Consider the following 21,588-nt stretch of genomic DNA (forward strand, 5'->3'; position numbering starts at 1 on the left):
TCACTGTGAGTGTTGCCTTATTCGAGCAGTTTCATGAAGTGTCCTAAAATTGTTTAGTCAAATTGAATATCTTAAGATGTTATGTTACAAGGAATATTATCGAAACGAGAGAGACCTGTCCTTGATCCATATGGGGCCATTGGAAAACTGATTAGTGACAAATTAATGGGATATTTGATTCCATCAAACGTCTCAATCCTAATTGATTAGACTAATCTTTTCACCTGTAATTGTCCAACATGATTACTTAATGTTGTGGGACACTTAATTTTAGTTTTACAATCTCTTGCATGCTATAGACAGAAAAGTCTACAAAATGCTGAGAGCCAAGTCTACAAAATTCTTTGTATCTTTAGTCTAGGGATATTTTTTTCATTTGTAAGTGTGAGAGGTTTTAAGTTCGATTCTCGTTAAAGACGAATTTGAATCACATTATTATGACTATTCCAAGATAAGGATTAGTAATTCCAAATAATATAGTTTGTTAAAAAAATTGAAAATGATTTGCCAAGGAAGTGATGGTGATTTTTTGAATAGGCCATTAACCATAAGACGCCATTTGGCCAAAGTCTTTATTTTTTATTGTTGTTTATTCACTAATAAATTTGTGCGCAAGTTGTCAATGTTTATTTTCCAAATAAATACGTTGGCAGCTTGACCGTGTCTAGGGTCAAATTGAAAATCACACTTTCGTCCGCGGGTTCTTAAATTTAATATTTTTTTTTTGTTAAATGTTAATTCATAATGAAAATTTATAATTAAATTTATTGTACATATGATATAGTTTTATTGGGTGTTGGATCCTACATATATTTTAGAAGACAATCTATAAGTTTCATAGAAAAAGAGAGTCCACAAATTAAAGTGGAATGATTTTGAGTTTCAGGGAATAAAGTTGTGACTTTTGAGTTATAGGGGCAAAGTGAGATCAAAATAAAGTTTCGGGAGAGTGTAGCTAAATAAGCTTTTTTTTTTTATTTTTTTAATTTTTTAGTTTTTATTTTAATTTTTTGTTGATCATAGAAAATGAAATGGAAGGACTTTTTGGCCCCTTCTTATAAATGAAATTTAATGGAAATTTTGATTTAAACTAAGGGATTATTTTAAAATGTTTTTAAAATGACTGAAAACATTTTTAGTGAATTTTATTTATTCAGAATCAATCATTAGTAAAAACGCAAGTGAACTTTAAAAAACGCTTTAATGCTTCCTGGAAGATCTATGAAGTACTTCAAATGTTTTTGAAATACAAAAACTTTTTCTAAAAAAATTTCAATCATTTTAAAAATACTTTGAAACAAACCCTAAGACTATTAACATGATCCACCACAAAGTTAGAATTAACAATTATTTTTTTTATCACATGAGTCAATTTCTTAGTAGGACCTCACCGGACAATGTGTGCACGACAAGTGACTGTGACGGACCCCGTGAAAGTGGCAAGGCTAAGCCCCTCTCCTTTTCAGCCCATAGTATTTAGTTTTAGACCACGTCAACAAAATTGACAGTTTTGGTCTTCGGTGCACCTACCAATCACTTTTACGCTCCACCGTCCGAACAGAACTTAAACGGTTCATCGGTCGAGCTCGCCGCCCGGTCCACACGTCCCATCCACGTCACGGCCCTCGCACGCGCTGCACATGCGTTTTCCCGGTTCCAATTAGAAGAAAGCGTGAGAAAATAAAAATGGAAAAAATTAATCAAAACACGAAATTAAATTCAGAATTTCTGGAAAAAGAAAAAAACAAGAGGCGGAAACGGTAGACTCTCGTTTCTCTCTCTGGTTCGAAAAAAGCTTCACAGAGAACAAAGCGAGGGTTTTACGGAGGAGAGACGGGGGAGGAGGGGGAGAGAGAGAGAGAGAGAGAGATCATACGAGATTAGAGAGAGAAAGCCCAGCACATACACGGAGGAGAGAGAGACAGAGAGAGCGGAGGAGCTTCTCAATTGGACTGTGTCAAAGCTAGGGTTTTTTCTGTTTGCGAAGGTAAAGTAGACGACGACACTGCAGCTTCTTATTTTTTGCTATTTTGCATTATAATTTTGTTTAATTAAATTAAATTCGGTTCCAATTTGGAATTAGCCTTAATTAAGTACCATATCTCACGGCATTAATTCTCGTAATCCTGATTAAATTTTCCATATCCGTAATATTTCACATCACTTCTCGTTCGTCCGAAGCATGGAAGGGTGGGATTTTGATCCTCTTTGCTCTCACATCGCTAGTTTCGGTACTAGGGTTTGCCTTGTTTGGATTTTACTGCTCATACTTATACCCAAATCAATGGAGCTATATGATTAGTGGTTTCAGCCTGGGTTTTACAGTCTGATTCAGTGTGTCTCTGTAAAAAATTTCCCCTTATCATATTATACACTTCGTAATTTGTCTTCGGGCGCTGAATTTATTGCCTATTTGGTTGTTTCAGGTAGATTGCGTCGTATTTGTCAATGTGATCCGAAAGCTCCAATCTTCATCAGGTAGAGAGTCTACTCTCTCTCTCTGTCTTATTGGTTTAATGAGAGATTTGTGATTTGGTATATGTAAGTATGTTTTGTGCGTGTGCATGATGTTTTTATTGTGAGCGTGCTTGGATGGTCGATTATCAGCATTTTTAAATTTGCGGAGAAGCAAAATTTACACTTTGAATACGACTTCCATTTCACGATATATACTGAACAGCGTAGCTTCATTTTTTGTATGACTATGTGGAATAGACATAAGAACACTAGATGTTGTTCGTGTGAGCGTAGGCTATTTTCTGTATGTTTATGCCAGCTTACACAATTACAGATCACATTTCTTACAGTTTATTTGTTTCTTTGAACTTTAGTGACAATTGCTTTTGTATATGTTTGACACTCTTTGAAAAACTTCTCGTTTATTAATCCATTGTTTGGCTGCACGTGCACTTATGTGGGCTAGTTGAAGACTTATATCTATTAAACATGAAATTTGATCATATTTGATTGTATAATAAGTTTATGGTGGTCTGGTCAAGGAATCCAACAGTCTAGCAATAATTTTTGTTAGGCTATTATTTACAATGGGTTAATATACTGGATTTAAATGTGTGAATCTTGTATCTGAACTTTGGTATAACCACAGATTCAACCAGCATTAGAAATGAGTCAAGTGGGAACATCAATGTCACATGGTTCTAGATTTTGTGAGTGGAGTTCTGTAAGAAAGAGAAATAGTTCATTTGTGAATCTGTCGGATAGGAAATGTACCTGAAAGGAGTACTTCTTGTATAAATACAGCTTGTCTTATGTCGGATCATCATAAGTGACATTTTATTTTTGGAATTTTTTTCTTAGCTTGGTTGTACCCAACCTTTTCCTTTCCTGCTAATGTTATTGTCATCTTGCCAAGCTTGATCTGGATCAATGTTCCTTCTTTAAGTTAGAGTTTTCACATAATGTAATTTTTTTTATTGATTGTGTATCACATATTGTTTAATTAAAATTTATCTTATTCCATTAACACTTTCACTTCAGCTCTCTATAGAGTATTTCTTGCACTTATTGGACTTTGGATTGCTTGGTACAATCAATTGGTTTAAACTTCTTATACTTGCATAGTTAGATGTAGGTGAATATTTATTTGAATCTGTAATTTAGTTCAAATCATCATGTTCTCTTGGCCTAAGGATACTAGAAGCGTAGAATATGCACAAAGTTTTAATATTTTGTTGCACAATTAGAGGAACTTATTTGAAGTTGGTGTAAAAATCATTAATTTAACCATGCCCTGAGGCACTGCCTGCCTGATCAAAAGGCTTTTTTCTGAGATTGTTCAACTTTGTCTTGCAAACCAGTTAATGGAAGTCATCATTATCTGTTATATTTTGGTTGTACTACAGATACGGTAAATTGGTTATTCTGTATTGCTGGTATTAATTTCTGTGTATGTTCTTTAATTGACTTTTGACATGACCATTTGTAATTCATGCAGTTCTGAATGAAAATTAAAGCATTGGTGTTCTGCATGGAATTCTTTGAGTGTAAGCATGCCATGTAAAGCATCATGACTCTCGAAGATTTCTTTACCTTAACTGAGATGAAAGATGGGCTCACAGCCCCGTCACGAGTTCAGGAGCTGGTCACTGTAATGCAGAGTGAGAAAGATTCCGTTGTGAATAATATTGGTGATGCAACCCGGCAGTGGGCTGCTGTTGCAAGCACAATTGCTGCCACAGAGAATAAAGATTGTCTTGATCTTTTTATTCAATTAGATGGACTCATGTTTGTTGATAGATGGCTAAAAGATGCCAAAAACTTAGGTAAAGATACAAATGAGAACTTTGTAGAAGAGTCAATAACTGCTCTGTTACGAGCACTTGAAAAGCTGCATATACACAATAAGAGGTCATTATCTTCAGGGATCTGGAGTACTGTGAAGAGTCTTCTTAGCCACAAAAGCTCAACAGTTCAGGATCAAGCGAGACTGCTGTTTGATAGCTGGAAGGAGGATGGTGATGCAGTTCAAGTTGATGTTGTGAATGCTGGGGTTCTACCAGATGATGGGAGTTCTAAGATTTTGGAAGAAGATTTTAAGCCATCTGCTTTGAATGTTACTTCAGAAGTAGGTGATCACAGAGAAAATCACCCATCAGGACCTACCCAAAATGATGTATTGCCATTAAGGACTTCTGGCGATCTTCTACCAGAAAGTGCTGATACTTTACCCATACAACCTTGTAACAAACAGTCTCCCGCAACCCACAAACTTTTAGACAGCAATTACATCAAAGATGGATCTCCAGATACATTGGCCTCTGCTGTTGTGTTCAACCCTATTCAAGAAAATCCTATAAAAGATGAATCCTCTATATGTTCTGTGGGAGGGATCACTTCAATTGGAATTTCTATTTTTCCAGTAGCAAAACTGAGCAGTGTTGATGAACAGTCCGATGGTCCAAAATTGAATGAGTTGTCAAAAAATGAAAATCAGGACCACAAAGTCAACAGTTCCCCGAAGAAGTTGGGTGTGACAGACATCTCTTCAGGGTCTGGTCTATTGGAACCTGGGAGTGTTTATTCAGGTGCTGATGGAGCTACTTTGCAGGATGTGGCAACTGATTCTGCTTTGGAAAAACATGCCAATCTCGACAATTCTTGTCAAAAGTTTACTGCTCTTGGCAGTGAAGGGACAACTGCATCTGATCCAAAGGGTGTGGTGGATGATACAAGATCTGTCAATCATTGCAGTACTACAGTTCAAGAGGGTGAATGCTGTTCAAACACTCCTCAAGACTCGTCTGAGAATGGTAGTATTTCAGGAAAACTTGAAGATTTGGAGACTTCTTCCAAGATGGCTTTTGATGAAGATAAGGAGCATTCCAGCGATGAAGATGAGGAATTGACAATTGCTAATGAGTATCCTAAACCAGCAATTGATGCCAAAAGTCCTGACACATTTGATAAAAGAAGGTCTGATATTGAACTTGAGTATGGGTTGGTTGATGCTCTAGAAGTTGCTCGACGGGTAGCCCAAGAATATGAAAGAGAAGAACCGGACTGCAGTTCATCTTCGGAGAAAAATGCGGAAGGTGGACTCAGACAGGCCAATAGCCCAGACTCTATAAATGCAGAACAGGACTTACCTGTTTCGCTAAAGGAGGCGCCAACGGAACAAAGTCATTCTGCAGAGGCAAATCTGAGAGGGAGGACCATGTGGTCAATTCAGAAAATCCAGGGCACTGCTCCACATAGTCATTCGCCAGAGGCGAATCCTGACATGGAGTCCTCTCAGGTAACTGAAGCAGCTCAAGAACCAGAAGTTAACCCAGAGAAGGGTCTTTGTAGTTTTGACCTAAATCAGGAAGTGTGTTCTGATGAAATGGATCGCCCAGTAAATCCTGTCTCTACGCCAATTCCTGTTTCAAGACCAGTAGCAGCTGCTAGTTTACCTGGAGCCCGTTTGCAGTTTGAAGGGGCTATTGGGTGGATAGGATCTGCTCCAAATAGTGCTTTTCGCCGAGCTTCTCCTCGCAGACTCTCAGATGGCGATAAGAATCTTACAGGGGCCACCAGTGATAGCTCAAAGCAGAGGCAGGATTACCTCGACATTGATCTGAATGTGGCTGAGGGTGGTGATGATTTAGGAAAACAAATTCCAGTGTCATCTGGCCTTCCTTCTGGGGAATCTTCAGTGGAAGTGAATCAGAATAGATCAGGGAGGCCCCATTTGGATCTGAATCGTATTGATGACGATGCTGATGCCTTACCATCGGATTCAAGGGTGGAAGGACAGTTCTTGTTCAACCGTGTTGGCCGTCGCAGCCCATCTCCTGCTTCATCATCTTCATCAATGCAGCCTTCTATGAGGAATTTTGATTTGAATGACAGGCCATATTTTCATAATGATTCTGTAGATCATGGGCCAGGTAAGTCTTTTCAAAATGCAAATGCATATGGATGGCCTAAACAGGATGCTTCAGTTATTTCTATCATGGGTACCAGAGTCCTGATAAACAGAAAAGATGCTTCCCAGAATCTGTCCCTGGCAAACGGCAAGGCTATTGAGACCGCAACAGAAGCTACCATGGCGAGAACTAGAAGCTTTATGGACATGGGTTTAACAGTCCCTTACTCTCACCCTCCTGTTTTCGGCTACAATGGATTGGCAACTGGGCCTGCCATGTCGTTCTCCTCAGCCATGTATGGACCTGGTGGCACAATCCCCTACATGGTGGATTCTAGAGGAGCCCCGGTTGTACCGCAAATTATGGCCTCTCCGTCAGCTGTTCCTCCTCAGTTCTCTCAGTCACCGTTCATCATGAATTTGACTGGTGCGCAACCAGGTCTAAATGGTGTGATAAATGGTGCTGGGCCCTTGCGCCCCAGTTTTGATCTGAACTCGGGCTTCATGGTTGAGGGAGGCAATAGGGACTCGGTGGGCCTGAGGCAGCATTTCATTCACGGTCAGGGAAGGTCTATGGAGGATCATTTGAGGACTAACTCACAACCCCCTTCAAGTTCTACGGTTGGTGGGAAAAGGAAGGAACCAGATGGCGGGTGGGAACCATACCCGTATAGCTACAGACAACAGCAGCAGCAGCAGCAGCAACCTCCGCCGTGGAGATAGAAGTCTTTAACTACTCCCCGACATCTGTTTGGATCAGTTTCATACATCCTTCTAAGTAGATTGATATACGCGATCCAGAAGTGGGTGAGCTCATTTGCTTTAGTAGAAACCGAATAAAAGTTGGAGGGAGTTTTATCAAGGTAACATTATATTAATGTGATTAATTTCTGGAGGACAAAATTAGGTTCTTGTTTTTAATTTATTGGTTTTTTGTTTCTCTTTTCTCTTCTCTCTTTTAAGTGTTCCATAGAGGACAGTGCAGTGCAAAACATAGGAGACTTTTGGTACGGTGTAGCTGTAATTTCTCTTCCATTCCATGTATATCACACAAATTATAGGAACAAATCCCTACATTATTTATTTGGGTCGTGCGCTGTTCACGCTTATTTTTTACTTTTTACACACCTCTTTTAATTTTTTGCCGTTGGATTGGATGATTGAAAAAGATCAATGGCAAAAAATTAATAAGGGTGTGTGAGAAGTAAAAATGAGCGGGTGAATAGTGTTATCCTTTAATTTAGTCGGGTCCTGTTACCTGCGTGTTGAGCAAAAGAGTCTACTTATTAAGGGAAACAAAAGGAGGAAAAGTATATTTGCATTCAACAGAAAGTGCATGTCCAGCCGACGAAACTTGGCCCAATATGGTCAGGTTTTCAGGTACATGCCCGGTACTCTGTAGCTTTGAATTATGTTCTGAGCCCGGCTTGTATTTTAATTAATTTGTTTAGTAATCAAGTTTTATTTTTAATACAACAATATTATGTACTTAATTTGAGACACCATGGACTGCCATAATAAATTAGTACTCACGAGATTCAAACTTTTTTTTTTTAACAGACAATATTATCCATATTAAAGGATAAAGACCGATTGTTTGTCAATCTCCTAACAAATCATTGTGTTAATATTTCATGGTTTGTAATCAGTTCTGCAAATTTTTCAAAAGCCATCATAAAACCATTAGAAAATCCATCATAAAACCATCTTTTTTTTAATTTTTTAGAATTTTCAAAATCCTTCATAAAACCACCTTTTTTATATTTTATATTTTATAGAATTTCCACCGCACCTCTAGCTTTTTAAATTTCATTTCGATCGGAAGCAACGTAACGTATGTAAAGTAAGGCAAGGGTCAACTCTTGATAGATTCAATTCGCAAACTCTCTCGCCTGAAGTTTGCAACAAGCCTTTCACACACCTCAGTCCAAGTCCATTTACGCTCTAACTGTTGCAAGTGTTTTCGAAGCTCTGGGGTCAGGTTCACGCCACAGCACCGCAGCTATGTCTTGAGTATCAGCGGACGCTTAGAAAATACATATCGAACAACGTCAAATGTGCCAGAAAGGCGTACGAGTTCATGAAAAAAACAAGGCCCAAGGTAGCAGTTACGCTGCAGATTTCGGCCTACCAAAGTCAGCCCCGACGATTGAAAAAACAAGGAACTAATGATCAACAAGTTTCAAAACACAGGCAAGTCGCGATCGAATTGGAAGGTTCACCCTAAAACGACCTCTTTCAACAATTTGTTCAAAATCATAGGGAATCTGGATCGCACACACTACTCAAGCTGTACAGGGAACAAAGACTTACCGTACATACATGTAACAAGTAATTCTACAACTGCGAACAGAAATGTTGAGCAAGTTTACTGGTATTGCTACCACTCTAACCTCAACCACTGCATCATCATATAAATGCAAAACGTCTAGGTAGAACACATACAACTCACAAGTCTTGCAATTCATAATGTAATTCTTATGTATAACTCTGTAAAGAAGACATGAGTTCCCACCACCGGAAACTCTCACGAATGGAGGACACATATCAAAGCATCATATGTTGGTCTAGACTCTGGACCATACATTGACAGAGCAAACGAGGGACATGTAAGGTTATAAAGTGGAAGGACGCAATGAACAAGTAACGCATCCGATGGGCTAACAAGAAATGAGGTGCATTACCATGATTTGCTTCTACACAATATATTCATGGAACCATGGAAGACACGAAGGTTTAAACAAGATATTGTGTACCATGTGAGAAGACAGCGGAATCAAGCACGAGCAAACACCAACAGAAATTTGAGTTCAAATTATTATTTACATCCAGAAGAAAATGGAAAAACATGAAAACAGATTTCAATTTCTTCTTCGAATCAACTACTAAGCTAATAATAAGCAAACAAAAGCATATAAATCAATTACAAATGCAACAAGGAAATGAGAGGAATGAAGGAGGTATGAGAATTGCAGAAATGGTGATACCGATTTCAATCAATGAGAGATTGAATCATCTCCGCCAGAACTGGAAGCTCCAGCGGCACTAACAGTCACAGCTCGCTTCTTCCTCTCCTCCTCGTATTCTGGATCATCGGTTGGCAGCTCAAACCGGCAAACCGGGCAAGTATTCCTGGAACTCAGCCAAGGAACAATGCAATCGCCATGGTAACCATGCCCACATGGCAGCTTCTTCGATATTTCACCAACATTCACCATATCCTTGCATATGGCGCACACCACGGCCTCATCCTCTGAGGCAATCTTGGCCGACGGTAACTCCGAAACGGCATTCTTCGACGCCGGTGGAGCCCCTCTCCTTCCAGAAGTATCGCTCTCAGCCAAGTTCTGCAGCAAAGCCTCATAGCCGGCTGCATCCACGTAATCCTCAGGATTGCCCATGTACCGGTCCGATTCGGGCATTTCGAGCCGGAATTCGATCGAGTTGTCCTCCAGCCCCATCAAAATCTCGGCCCAATCTAGAATCCGGTTCCTCCCGCTGCTCGCTTGGGTCGCAATGTCTCGGATGCGGAGACGAAGCACGTCGCGACGACGTCGTCGCATGTCTTCTTCGTCTCTCTCTTGCTCATCTTCCTGGTTCTCTTCGTCTCCATCCTCGTTATCCGATCTATCTTCTTCCTCTTCCTCCTCCTCCTCTACTTCCTGTCCGGCTTCTTCGTTACCCTCGCCGTCGTGGTTGCGAAACTCGACACTGTGCTCATCTTCGTCCTCGTCCTCGTCGTTGTCCCACCCGTCCATCTCAATCCTGAAGAAATCGTCATCAGGCAAGGGGTTTTGAGGCAGCGACGGGGGCTCACCCTCCTCACGCGACGCCTGAGCGATTAGCCGCAGCACCTGGAGAAATGGAGAGCCTAGAGTCGGGTCGTCGACCTGATCGGACGATCGGGAAGGAGGATCCCACTGCGGATACGAGGCGGCCGGGATGGATTCGACGAAACCGTTCTTGCACTCGTGGCAGACGATATCCGGGAGATTCGCCACGGTTTCAATGGAGACGCGTTTGTTGCAGTGGTAGCACCAGTACTCCATAGTCTCCGTCTCGGCCTCTGACGCAGATCGCGGCGGCGGCGGCGTCTGGGATGGAGTTTCAGCCATAGGGTTTCTGTTTGGAATTAGAGGTCCGATACGGCCGAGAAAGACCAAAAGAAAGAAGGAAGGAGCGGGGAAGTTGGGTGGGGGCTGCAGATTGGATTCTTGAGGACCTGTGCGCCGAGATTGTCAATTGTGTGACGTGGACTGCTTTGGTGCTGCGAGGTGGTTTTTTCCCATGAATTTTGACCCGTTGGATGACACTTACAATTTGTTGATCTGTCGTGGAGGAGCCAATCAACGGTGGATGTGTATTAGCTTAGAAAGTTGTTGGTGATGCAGTAATGCAATAATTAAATAAATAATAGGGTTTTCTTTTTCTCTTTTCTCGTAGAGAGGGATTTGTCAATTGCTAAAGAAATTTGTTATTGGCACTCCAAATTTCTCATTCTACATTTCAAACTTTCTATATTTATAAAGAAAAATACACTTGTGAAGAGTGTAGAATGAGATTTTTGAAGTGCCAATAACACTTTCCTAACTAAATACATAAGAAAAGTTTTATTTGCGACTAAAACACAGTATATTATATAAAAACTATAACTGATAATAGAGGGAAAAAAATTAAGAAGAATGCTAAAGCAAATGTGAGGTATTGGTCCTAAACATTTTAAAGTATTTTATTTGTGTGTTTAAACAAATTTTTTGGATGAAATTCTAGCAGTGTTATTCGAAAAAATATTGGTGCACATGATGACACGTACGTTTTAGTGATTAATACTCACCGTCTATTTTTTAGTACTTTAAAATGTAAACAATTTTAAGGTTACAAGCCCTTCCACTATTGAAATTAAGTTTAGAGCGTTATTCAGCATTGTACTTGAAATTTTGAGTTAAATTTCGAAAGTCATTTATATAAAAATAAAAATAAAAACTATTATGGCACTCAAATCATTGAGTGTAAAATAAATAAAGAATTTGTTGTATCTAAATAGAAAAGATTTCTATAAATCGTACAACTCGGATAGTGACACATTTGCATGAGCTTGTAGCTCAATTAATGACATTACTCACCATTTCAAAAAAGAAAAAAGTCTTTATGCTCGAAATCTCTGGTCTGCTTTTCCTTCTCACGTCGCCAACATTGCTTTATGTTAAGAAAAGATAAAGTCACATATTCATCAACAAGCTATGTTTAGTTAGATTCAATGTCTTCGACATCCCAAGTTAAAACATCCTTCTTGAATGGTCACTTTCACCAAGAAATGAGAGTGACCTATAATACTTCATGATTAATCGGTTGACTATCCTTCACTGTAAATCTTTAAACAACAGCCATTTCAACAAAATAGTATTTGGCATTGCCTCCTCTTAATATTTAACAATTTAAACAATTAGCGCTATCGTTTGTTTAAAAAAAAACCAACTAATGTACCTTTGTTTGACACCGATTGAACTTTAATTAATCAAGGGCAAATTACGGTTTGATCCCTTGAATTGAAATTGATCCCCTGAACTTTTTTTTATATATATAAATTTACTCCCTAAACTATTTAAAATCAGTCAATTAACCCATTGCCTTTAGATTGCGGAATCAATTCCGTCAAATTTAAGAGGTAAATTAGTCACTTCATCATTAATTGTTACTTGTCAGCTATAACCACCAATAAAATTTTGACAAATGGGCTCAAAATAATTCAAAAATATATAGCATAATGAGAAAACATAAAAAAAATCAAACGTTTACATAACGGACCATCTCACATTGTGATTACACATTACTTTATTTTCACATGTCATAATTACATTGTTGGTTATAGTTGCTAAGTAAGAATTGATGAAGGAAATACTACTTTTCCTTCGAATTTGATGAAAAAGTGGATGAAATCTACCAACAAGAGGTTAATTGGCTTATTTCAAATAGTTCAGGAGATTAATTTACTAAAAAAATAATTCAATTAGTCAATTTCAACTGAAGTAATAATTCAAAATGTCAAATGTAGTTACTCATTAATTGAGGCCAATATTTATTTATAACACAAAATTTGCAAAATATCATCATTTAGTCCGGATTAATTATTATTTATTTACAATCTCCACAAAATAATACAACCATATCCCTCGCTCCATCCAAAAAGGAAACCTCTATTTATTGGAGTTCGAATTTACTAGATATACTGCAGGTAAACACCAACGAGCAAGGGAGAGAGAGAATTTACCCACTTCAATATTATTTTTTTTTATCTTTTACTCCCTGCTATTTGTCAAATTTACGAAAAGCCACCACAACTGAGTTGTTGAGGAAGCCTCAACCGGACATCAGAAGCCGACGATCGCACGGCCACGCCGTGCCAGCAAATACCACCCTTGCACGTCTCATGAGCAACTGGAGGATTGTTGTCGCCGGGAACTGCATACGTGGGTTTGCGGGAGACGTCCCACGTCAGAGTCAGGAACAGAATAAGGCACACCACGGCGGTGGAGAGGATTAACACAAAGGCACCGCCGAAGCTCTGCCCAATCGCCACCCCGTACCCCTTGATCGCCACAATGACTGCCACGTAAATCATCGTCAAGTTCCTAACCACCGCGTCGGAAACCGCCATCTGCTGGGTCTGGGTGGGGCTTTGAGAATTTGAGAGACACCGATCAACTTTGCTCTTTGACCTCTCTTTGGCAAGTCTAGGGTGGCGTGCCGGCTATTTAAAAGAAAATTAAAGGGGCCCACAATTATGTGATTTAATCAAAAGGTTGCTTGTATTAACCGCAAATCTGGACAAGTTAGAACGAAAATTGCTAAATATCATTATCGCGTGTACAGGCCAATTGATCAAAACATTGCACTTTAGTATTAGTTAGTAGTCTCAGCTCAGTGAGTATTTACTTTCGTTGTGAACTGTTGGCCGTCTTAATACTCAAACTCGATAATTATTTATTGAGAAATAATAACCAGTCACGTACAATTGTATGTCAAGTTAATTAAATACGACATTGCATCGCCTTCTAAACCTCATTACTCTTGTTAAGAATTAAGAATAAGTTGTAATTAAATATATGTCATATTAATTAATTAAGATATTACGCTGCCTTCTAACGTTTGAATTTAATCATTTATTCTGTTAATTTGAACAATTTAAATCAGAAAACAGAATCTTGATGTTTCTCAGCTGCCATCTGATATTGTTGTCTTGGTGGAAAAGGCTCAATCTTGAGCTTATCTTCAGTTTCAGACATTTCTTGCAAGGAGAATGGAGATAATGCCCGCCAATTTTGCTGTCGCACACCAGCCGATTTTGTTTTCCATTGGATAACACCACGTTTCCTTCTTTTTTTTTTATATTGACAACCTTCTACGTGGTCGCACGGGACTTGCCAAGCACACTGCCTAACAACGTCGTTGGGCTGCACTCTTCGCTGCTTTTCTTGGCCTTCAGATACAGTGATGTTGCCCTAACTGATCAGGCGAAAATACGATCTCGCATGTCATGGTGGGCACTCATATACGATAAGTTTAAAATTAGCCTTTTATCAAAATAAAGAAAAAAGAATTATGCTAAAACCATATTTGTAAAGTTTTATAGCACCATAAAAATTTCACTAGGATGATATTTGCATTTTCTCATAAAAAAATTCACATATCTCATTTCTTTTGAATAATGAATACTCACTATATAAGTTTTATGATCTTTTATTCTTATTTGAAGATCATTTCTACACAAGATTGCTTAAGCGTCGCATATTCGAAAGGTTGTATCAAATGCTGTGAATTGAAGGTTCATGATCAATGAAATGATATCAATCTCGAAAAGCATAAAAAGGTGCCCAAGATTTCAAGGGTGAGTTCAAATAGGTCTCAACTTTTTTTTTTTTTTTTTGTCAAACTATAAATTTTGTTAGGTTAGCCATTGACAATATTTGAACCTGCGTCGTCATGCAAATGCTCAACTCATTTCCACCACTGTGGTAAAGGGCCACTTGCAATAAGTCTCAACTTTTTAAAACATTCTAAGTAGCTACCTAATGTTTTAAAAATTAGACATTTGTTAAGTCATTAGTGATAAAGTCACTGAGATTAACTCATGATGTGGACAAATATACTAATGTTTGTTTTCACTCATTCGTCATTTATGGAACTTTAAATGCTCGAATCACTATCTTCATAGATAATGCGACAGTGAAAACTCATTTCAATATTTTTTATGACATCACTTAATGCTAATGACCTAACAAATGTTAAGTCTTTAAAACCTCAAGTACTCATTTCAAAATTATGCACTTTTCACTTTTTTTTTTTTTTTTTTTTTGCAAATATTAGTAGCGTAGATTGGGGAGGCCCAATCTTCTTGATTTAACACCAGACCTTCCTTTCCTAGCCCACGCCCAACCCCCGTCGGATTATATATTTTCTATTGGGTCAAACAGACCCGATTGTAACATAAGTTGAACCCTTTTTTTATTTCTCCACGTCAAGGACGAAACAATCTCCAATACCAGTTTGCCACGTATAACCAGCAAGCCCTACGATCATCCACGCTGGCAGCATAAGCTCTGATCTGACCCGTCAACCAAGACTGGAATTCTCAAGTCGGCAGGTGGGCCCGTCCACAACGCCTTGTGTCTCCACGTCAAGGAAATAGAGCAGGCCCAATAAAATCCATCCACGTATTCCCAAACAAATCAGAGAGCGTTGGTTCGTCCACGCTGGCAAAACCAAGCCAATCGCCGTTAAACGACGCTTGCCCAGTCTAAACGGCAGGAGCTCTATATATGATCCGAAGCCGTGAGTGACGTTTGGAAAGTAGCACAAACACTGAAACAGATAAATCTCAGTGAGCGAAGTTACTAGAACTTCTTCTTCGAAGTGTTTTCGAGTTGCAACGATGAGGAAGTGGACGATCCCTTCCGTTCTGCTTCTGCTCTGCCTTCTCTCTCTCCTTCCCGATCAAGGTACGCCTAGGGTTTCTGCAGATCTCGATTAGTTGAATTGTGAGCGATGCATTGGTAAGAGTAAATGTTTCTGAATTCGAAGTTTGTATCGGAGATTTGATGTTGATTAGGGTTTTCTGGCGATCTGTGTTTGTTCAGGTCGGAAATTACAGGCCAATGCGGAGGCTAATTCGACGAGCTCGTAGATCCGCCGAAGGTTGAGGAGAAGATCGGCGCCGTTCCCAATGGTTTAACCACCGACTCCGACGTCGCTAAGAGGTAAGCGCTTTATCATTTTCTATATCCATGCCAATAAATCGAAGACGTATGAGTTAGTTTCTGAATAGATGTATTTCTTGCTGTCAATTTTTAGGGAGGCAGAATCAATCTCGAAGACATCGCAGCGCAGCAACGCGCAGCATTTCGAGTTCCAGGCCGAGGTGTCTCGTCTTATGGACATTATCATCCACTCTCTGTACAGTAACAAGGACATTTTCCTAAGGGAGTTGATCTCCAATGCTTCCGATGTAAGTCGTTGACTTTAAGCTATCATGCATTGTTTTATCCTTTACCTGACATGATTTCGATTACTAATCGTAGGAAACTTTTGTCCCGATTTCAGGCGCTTGACAAGATTAGATTCCTTGCCCTCACGGACAAGGATGTTTTGGGAGAAGGCGACAACACTAAACTTGAAATTCAGGTTAGTAGAATCCTTGCGTTACTTTAACTTTTTGAAGCATAAAACTAGATGATATGTTATTAAATTTTTTGCATTGGTTTGAAAAATGTATAGATTAAATTAGACAAGGAGAAGAGAATCCTCTCCATTCGTGATAGGGGTATCGGTATGACAAAGGAGGACTTAATCAAGAACTTGGGAACCATAGCTAAATCTGGAACTTCAGGTATATATTGGTTTTTGTTTGGAGATCAGAATTTTGAGTGGAACTATATGTTAGTTTATATTAATTTAATTTGGTTTTGCTTTGCAGCCTTTGTGGAGAAGATGCAGACTAGTGGCGATCTCAATCTTATTGGGCAGTTTGGGGTTGGGTTCTACTCTGTGTACTTGGTTGCCGATAATGTGGAAGTCATCAGCAAACACAATGACGACAAACAGTAAGGGTTTATAATGATTTACTCTTTCACTCATTTATGCTAACAGGTTTTTTAAGGGACTGTTAATGACAACATAAATTTCTCATGCTTCAGGCATATTTGGGAGTCAAAGGCTGATGGGTCATTTGTAGTTGCCGAGGATACAGAAAATGAGCCACTAGGACGTGGCACTGAAATTAGATTGCACCTCAGAGAGGAAGCAGGAGAGTATTTGGAAGAGAGCAAACTAAAAGTGAGTGGTTTCCCCATTTGGGACTTTTTAACCAGTGATTACCTAGTTCATTTGGGACTTTTTAACCAGTGATTACCTAGTTTTATTTCAATATTTACTCACGTTGGTTCCCCCATTTTTCGGGTTTTGAGTACAATTTATTTATCCCATTCTTATCCTATTCTATTAGAATCAGTAGTGTTCTCATTTCCATAACTTGGATGCGTTGTTCTTGTTTTTGCTTCACGGCGCAACAATCTGCCACATAAAGAAAAGAATGATAGTTCTATACATTAATGATGTAAAATGATGGTTCACGATAAATTATTGCTTTGTTTTTCAGGAGTTGGTGAAGAAATATTCTGAATTTATCAACTTCCCCATCCATTTGTGGGCAAGCAAAGAGGTTGATGTGGAGGTTCCTGCTGATGAGGATGAGTCTAGTGATGAAGAGGAATCATGTATGCAACCATTATTCAAACTCCTTCTTGTAATTTATTTGAAAGCTTAGTACTTAAAGAAGAAATTAATTCTAAATATTTGCATTAAAGTTCCATATATTTTGATGCCTATTCTCACGTATTGTTTCCTCCCTGCACTCAACAATTGTGAACAGCTGAAAGTGAGAAAAGTGAAGAGGAAACTGAGAAAAGTGAAGATGAAGATGAAGATGCTGAGAAGAAACCAAAGACAAAGACAAAAAAAGAAACTACTTATGAATGGGAACTTCTCAATGATGTTAAAGCTATATGGTTGCGCAGCCCCAAGGAAGTGACCGATGAAGAGTACACCAAATTCTATCACTCTCTCGCCAAGGTAAGTTTCATATATGAATCATATGATGGTTGTGTGACTATATAGAATGTTATTTTTGGAATCTAAACCACCTTTTATACTGTATATTTATACTGCTCAACAGGATTTCGGTGATGAGAAGCCTTTATCGTGGAGCCACTTTACTGCTGAAGGTGATGTAGAATTCAAGGCTGTCCTATTTGTGCCTCCTAAGGCTCCTCATGATTTATACGAGAGCTATTACAATGCCAATAAGTCCAACTTGAAGTTGTATGTTCGAAGGGTTTTCATATCAGATGAATTTGATGAGCTCTTGCCAAAGTATCTAAACTTTTTGATGGTAATGCAGGATATTTTTAAGTTCTCGCAATAAGGTTTATGGGATTGGTTTTTACGTGCTTATCTAAAACTGGATTTTACATTGATGGTTTTACAAACAGGGTCTTGTTGATTCTGACACCTTGCCACTTAATGTATCACGAGAAATGCTTCAACAACACAGCAGTTTGAAGACAATCAAGAAGAAACTTATACGCAAAGCCCTTGATATGATCCGTAAACTTGCTGAGGAAGATCCTGATGAGTCCAGTGACACAGACAACAAAGGTACGGTGCTTAATATTTGCATGCGGTTTTCTTTACAGTTCTGGAAGTATTCAATCTGAACTTAGTAATTGTTATTTAGTGCATTGGTGTCATGATGACTGCAGTCTGGACTCACCTGCATTAATACCATCCCTTCAAAACTGAAAACTTGAAATATTTTTGTTGTTTTTCATTAATTGTTCACTTTTGCTTCTTGAATTTTGATGTGAAAGCAGAGGTTGAAAAAAGTGAGGATGAGGAGAAGAGAGGCCAATATACAAGATTCTGGAATGAATTCGGCAAGTCCATTAAACTTGGAATCATCGAAGATGCGGCTAACAGGAATCGTTTGGCAAAACTCCTAAGATTTGAAAGGTATTAATATTTTGTTACTATTTGCGTTTAGTTTGATTGACAGCATGGTACATCCTTATAGTCGTCTTCATGTGGTTGAATAACTGCTTTGAATTCTCTGACAGCACCAAGTCAGATGGCAAATTGACTTCACTGGATCAGTACATTTCAAGGATGAAATCTGGGCAGAAGGACATATTCTACATTACTGGAGCCAGCAAGGAACAATTGGAAAAATCTCCATTCCTTGAGAGGCTTAAGAAGAAAAACTTTGAGGTAAATACAAAATCTCCAATTCTTTTTGTTCTTTTCCTGCTTTTTTTCTTTTGGTTATTTTGAGTCACAAGGAAGGCCTGTTTTTGTCTGTCTATTTACCTTTTCACATGTATTGTTGCAGGTTATTTTCTTCACAGATCCAGTTGATGAATATCTGATGCAGTACTTGATGGACTATGAAGACAAGAAATTCCAGAACGTGTCAAAGGAGGGTTTGAAACTTGGCAAAGACTCAAAGGACAAGGAACTCAAGGAATCGTACAAGGAGCTCACTAAATGGTGGAAGAGCGCTCTTGCCAGCGATAATGTGGATGATGTTAAGCTGTCCAACCGTTTGGCTGACACCCCTTGTGTGGTTGTGACATCAAAGTATGGTTGGAGTGCAAACATGGAGAGGATCATGCAGTCTCAGACGTTATCAGATGCTAACAAGCAAGGATACATGCGTGGCAAGAGGATACTTGAGATTAACCCAAGGCATCCAATCATCAAGGAGCTCCGCGAGAGAGTAGTAAAGAACGCTGAGGTACGTCCTAAACATCTTTTATGCTCACTCCTTGAAAAATACCATCCGTCTATTAGATAGTGTCTTAAAATAATCATCTATAGAATTGTTGACGAATGTGGTTTTGAATTGCACAAATATTCGTTTGCTCTTCAGGATGAGAGCGTGAAAAAGACAGCACAGCTTATTTACCAGACTGCACTCATGGAGAGTGGCTTCAATCTTCCAGACCCCAAGGACTTTGCTTCCCGCATCTATAGCTCGGTGAAGTCTAGCCTAAACATCAACCCTGATGTTGCAGTTGAGGAGGAAGATGATGCTGAAGAAGTTGAGACAGAAACTGCTGCAACCGAAGCTGCAGCTACCCCTGAGGCTGAGGCTGAGGCTGATGCTGATTCACTTAAGGACGAGTTGTAGGTTCCCTAGAGCCTGCCTATATGGTGGTTGAGATATGAGAAATCGAGACATTGCACTTATGTGATTCTGTGTTTGGTTAAGACATTAGGTCGAATAGATGTACTGCAATCATATAAACCAGAATTTTGTCCCCAGCATCTAGTTATTAGTTTCAGAGACTAATTAATGCCATGAAGTATTTTCTATGCAGATGCAATGTTCGATCATCTGTTTCTGTTTCTTGTTTCTTACCCTTGCTTTCTGTTGCTTGTAAAATAGCTCTTGATTTATTAGGGAAATGGGTAAGGCCCGTAAGGTTATGGGTTCTCAATCTCACTCTCTTCAATCCGTGCTCATCATCTCTACTCTGCCTAGTACATTATTTTGAGTGTTTTATGACAAGTTTAGTTAGAAGGCTACTTGTGTAACTATGACAGTTATCACACAGGGTGTGACTTGTAGTTGAGTGGGTCAAAATGCATGTAGATTTCCCGTCTAAGTGTTTGTTGCACGTCACGGCTCGTCGAACTATCCCTGAACTATGACAGTTATCACACAGGGTGGGACTTGTAGTCGAGTGGGTCAAAATACATGTAGATTTACCGTTTAAGTGTTTCTTGCACGTCGCGGCTCGTCAGACTATCCCTCAACTATGACAGTTATCACACAGGGTGGGACTTGTAGTCGAGTGGGTCAAAATATCCTGTTTACATGTTTGTTGCACGTCGTGGCTCGTCAGACCATCCCTCCTGACACAAATTTGAGTTTTTTGGATCGTAAGAGTTAGCTATATAGGATTGAGTTTTCAAGGAAATGCCATATGACCAAATCCACCACTAGAAGTAAGTTAGTGGCTTCTTATTACTAGATAATCACTTTGTTTTTATGTTAAGTAACCTAACTTAGATAGGGTCAGGTCATGTCGGTTAGAGCAGTTTGCTCTTTCTACATCCAAATTCGGGTCACCCTCTTTGGTGTTTAGATTAACTAAATCGTCCATCGCTTGTACTAAAAAGGTAACGTGCGGTAGCTCATCTTCGAATCTCATGATTCTTAAAGAGGAACAAATGGGGGCTATAGTGATGACTCAAGGGACAGAAACAGGCGACGAAGTTATTCACGAGAAATAATAATTACGCCGACCAAATTACATTACCAAAGCTTACAATTCCGGCGAAGTTGGTTTTCTTTAGCAGGTGCTGAGCTGCCTCGCCAACCAAATGTTTGGTATCCATTCCCGCCACCGCCAGGAGCTCCCCGGCCGTCGTCCCACTCCCACCTCCCGAACCCCACCCATTATTTACTTTGCTTGTAGTTGTTGTCATCCCGGACCCATTATTTGTCGTGCTTCTTGTTGGAGACGTATCTCTTGCAGATTTTTGACTGCATGCATACAGCATAGATATAAAGTTAATTAAAGTGAGGAAAACGTAAGATTATTTTCATTATACCTTATAGTAGAAGAACAGAATGTTATGGTTTAATCAGCTCCGCTACAAGTAAACGTACTCGTGACATCGTTGTACGCGTAGCTATACGATCTCGGACACGCCGACTTAAACATCTTCGAGTACACCGACTTAAACATCTCCGAGAACCCCGGCATGGCTACAAAATTGCATAGTACGGTATGCCAAGATCTTGGTTCTTTTTTCATAGTTCCGAGCTCAAAACTCTCTCCCGAAATTAATATAACAGTTTCAACTCTCTCCTCTAAATAATAGTAATTTGTAAAAAAATGCATTGTCTAAAAACAAAGAAATATAATTGCTTGTAAGTTATCAAATTAAGTTTATGGATGTCGGGATCCTATCCAGATCCTTTTAAAAATTATAATAACTTTAACCGCTGAATTAAATTTCAAGAATCCGAATTTATTTATTAGTATAATTTGATGGAAGAGATTCGGAGATCATCTCTTTCCGTTAGCAATATTGGATGATCAACATAATAATGTGGGACCTAGTAAAGCAAAAGCTTTGGAGCAATCGACATTGCTGAT

General features: G+C 39.1%; 3 protein-coding genes across 3 annotated transcripts; 2 read left to right on the top strand and 1 right to left on the bottom strand.

Moving 5' to 3' along the window:
- The first annotated feature begins 1,712 nt into the window (after positions 1-1,712).
- LOC103927668 lies at positions 1,713-7,090 on the top strand. The gene is made up of 3 exons (XM_009336616.3): positions 1,713-1,987; positions 2,427-2,478; positions 3,956-7,090. Exon 3 carries the CDS (start codon positions 4,028-4,030, stop codon positions 7,088-7,090), a length of 3,063 nt encoding a protein of 1,020 aa, XP_009334891.2. The 5' UTR covers positions 1,713-1,987; positions 2,427-2,478; positions 3,956-4,027.
- A 2,053-nt stretch (positions 7,091-9,143) lies between these two features.
- LOC103927685 (E3 ubiquitin-protein ligase CIP8) lies at positions 9,144-10,586 on the bottom strand. The gene has a single exon (XM_009336631.3). The coding sequence runs from the start codon at positions 10,480-10,482 to the stop codon at positions 9,364-9,366; it is 1,119 nt and encodes a 372-aa protein (XP_009334906.1). The 5' UTR covers positions 10,483-10,586; the 3' UTR covers positions 9,144-9,363.
- Positions 10,587-15,211: 4,625 nt separating this feature from the next.
- Positions 15,212-19,796, top strand: LOC103927703 (endoplasmin homolog). The gene is given in 16 exon segments (XM_009336652.3): positions 15,212-15,363; positions 15,502-15,531; positions 15,534-15,621; positions 15,716-15,869; positions 15,965-16,045; positions 16,139-16,250; positions 16,338-16,464; positions 16,558-16,696; positions 17,019-17,136; positions 17,292-17,491; positions 17,595-17,810; positions 17,911-18,076; positions 18,292-18,430; positions 18,535-18,685; positions 18,807-19,211; positions 19,347-19,796. Coding segments are annotated over 16 exon segments (2,454 nt in total). The 5' UTR covers positions 15,212-15,296; the 3' UTR covers positions 19,608-19,796.
- The last annotated feature ends 1,792 nt before the right edge of the window (positions 19,797-21,588 follow it).

This window comes from the organism of the source record quoted next, unplaced genomic scaffold, assembly GCF_019419815.1.
Source record: "Pyrus x bretschneideri cultivar Hongxiangsu unplaced genomic scaffold, Pyrus_bretschneideri_v1 Contig1, whole genome shotgun sequence".
Lineage (NCBI taxonomy): Eukaryota > Viridiplantae > Streptophyta > Magnoliopsida > Rosales > Rosaceae > Pyrus > Pyrus x bretschneideri.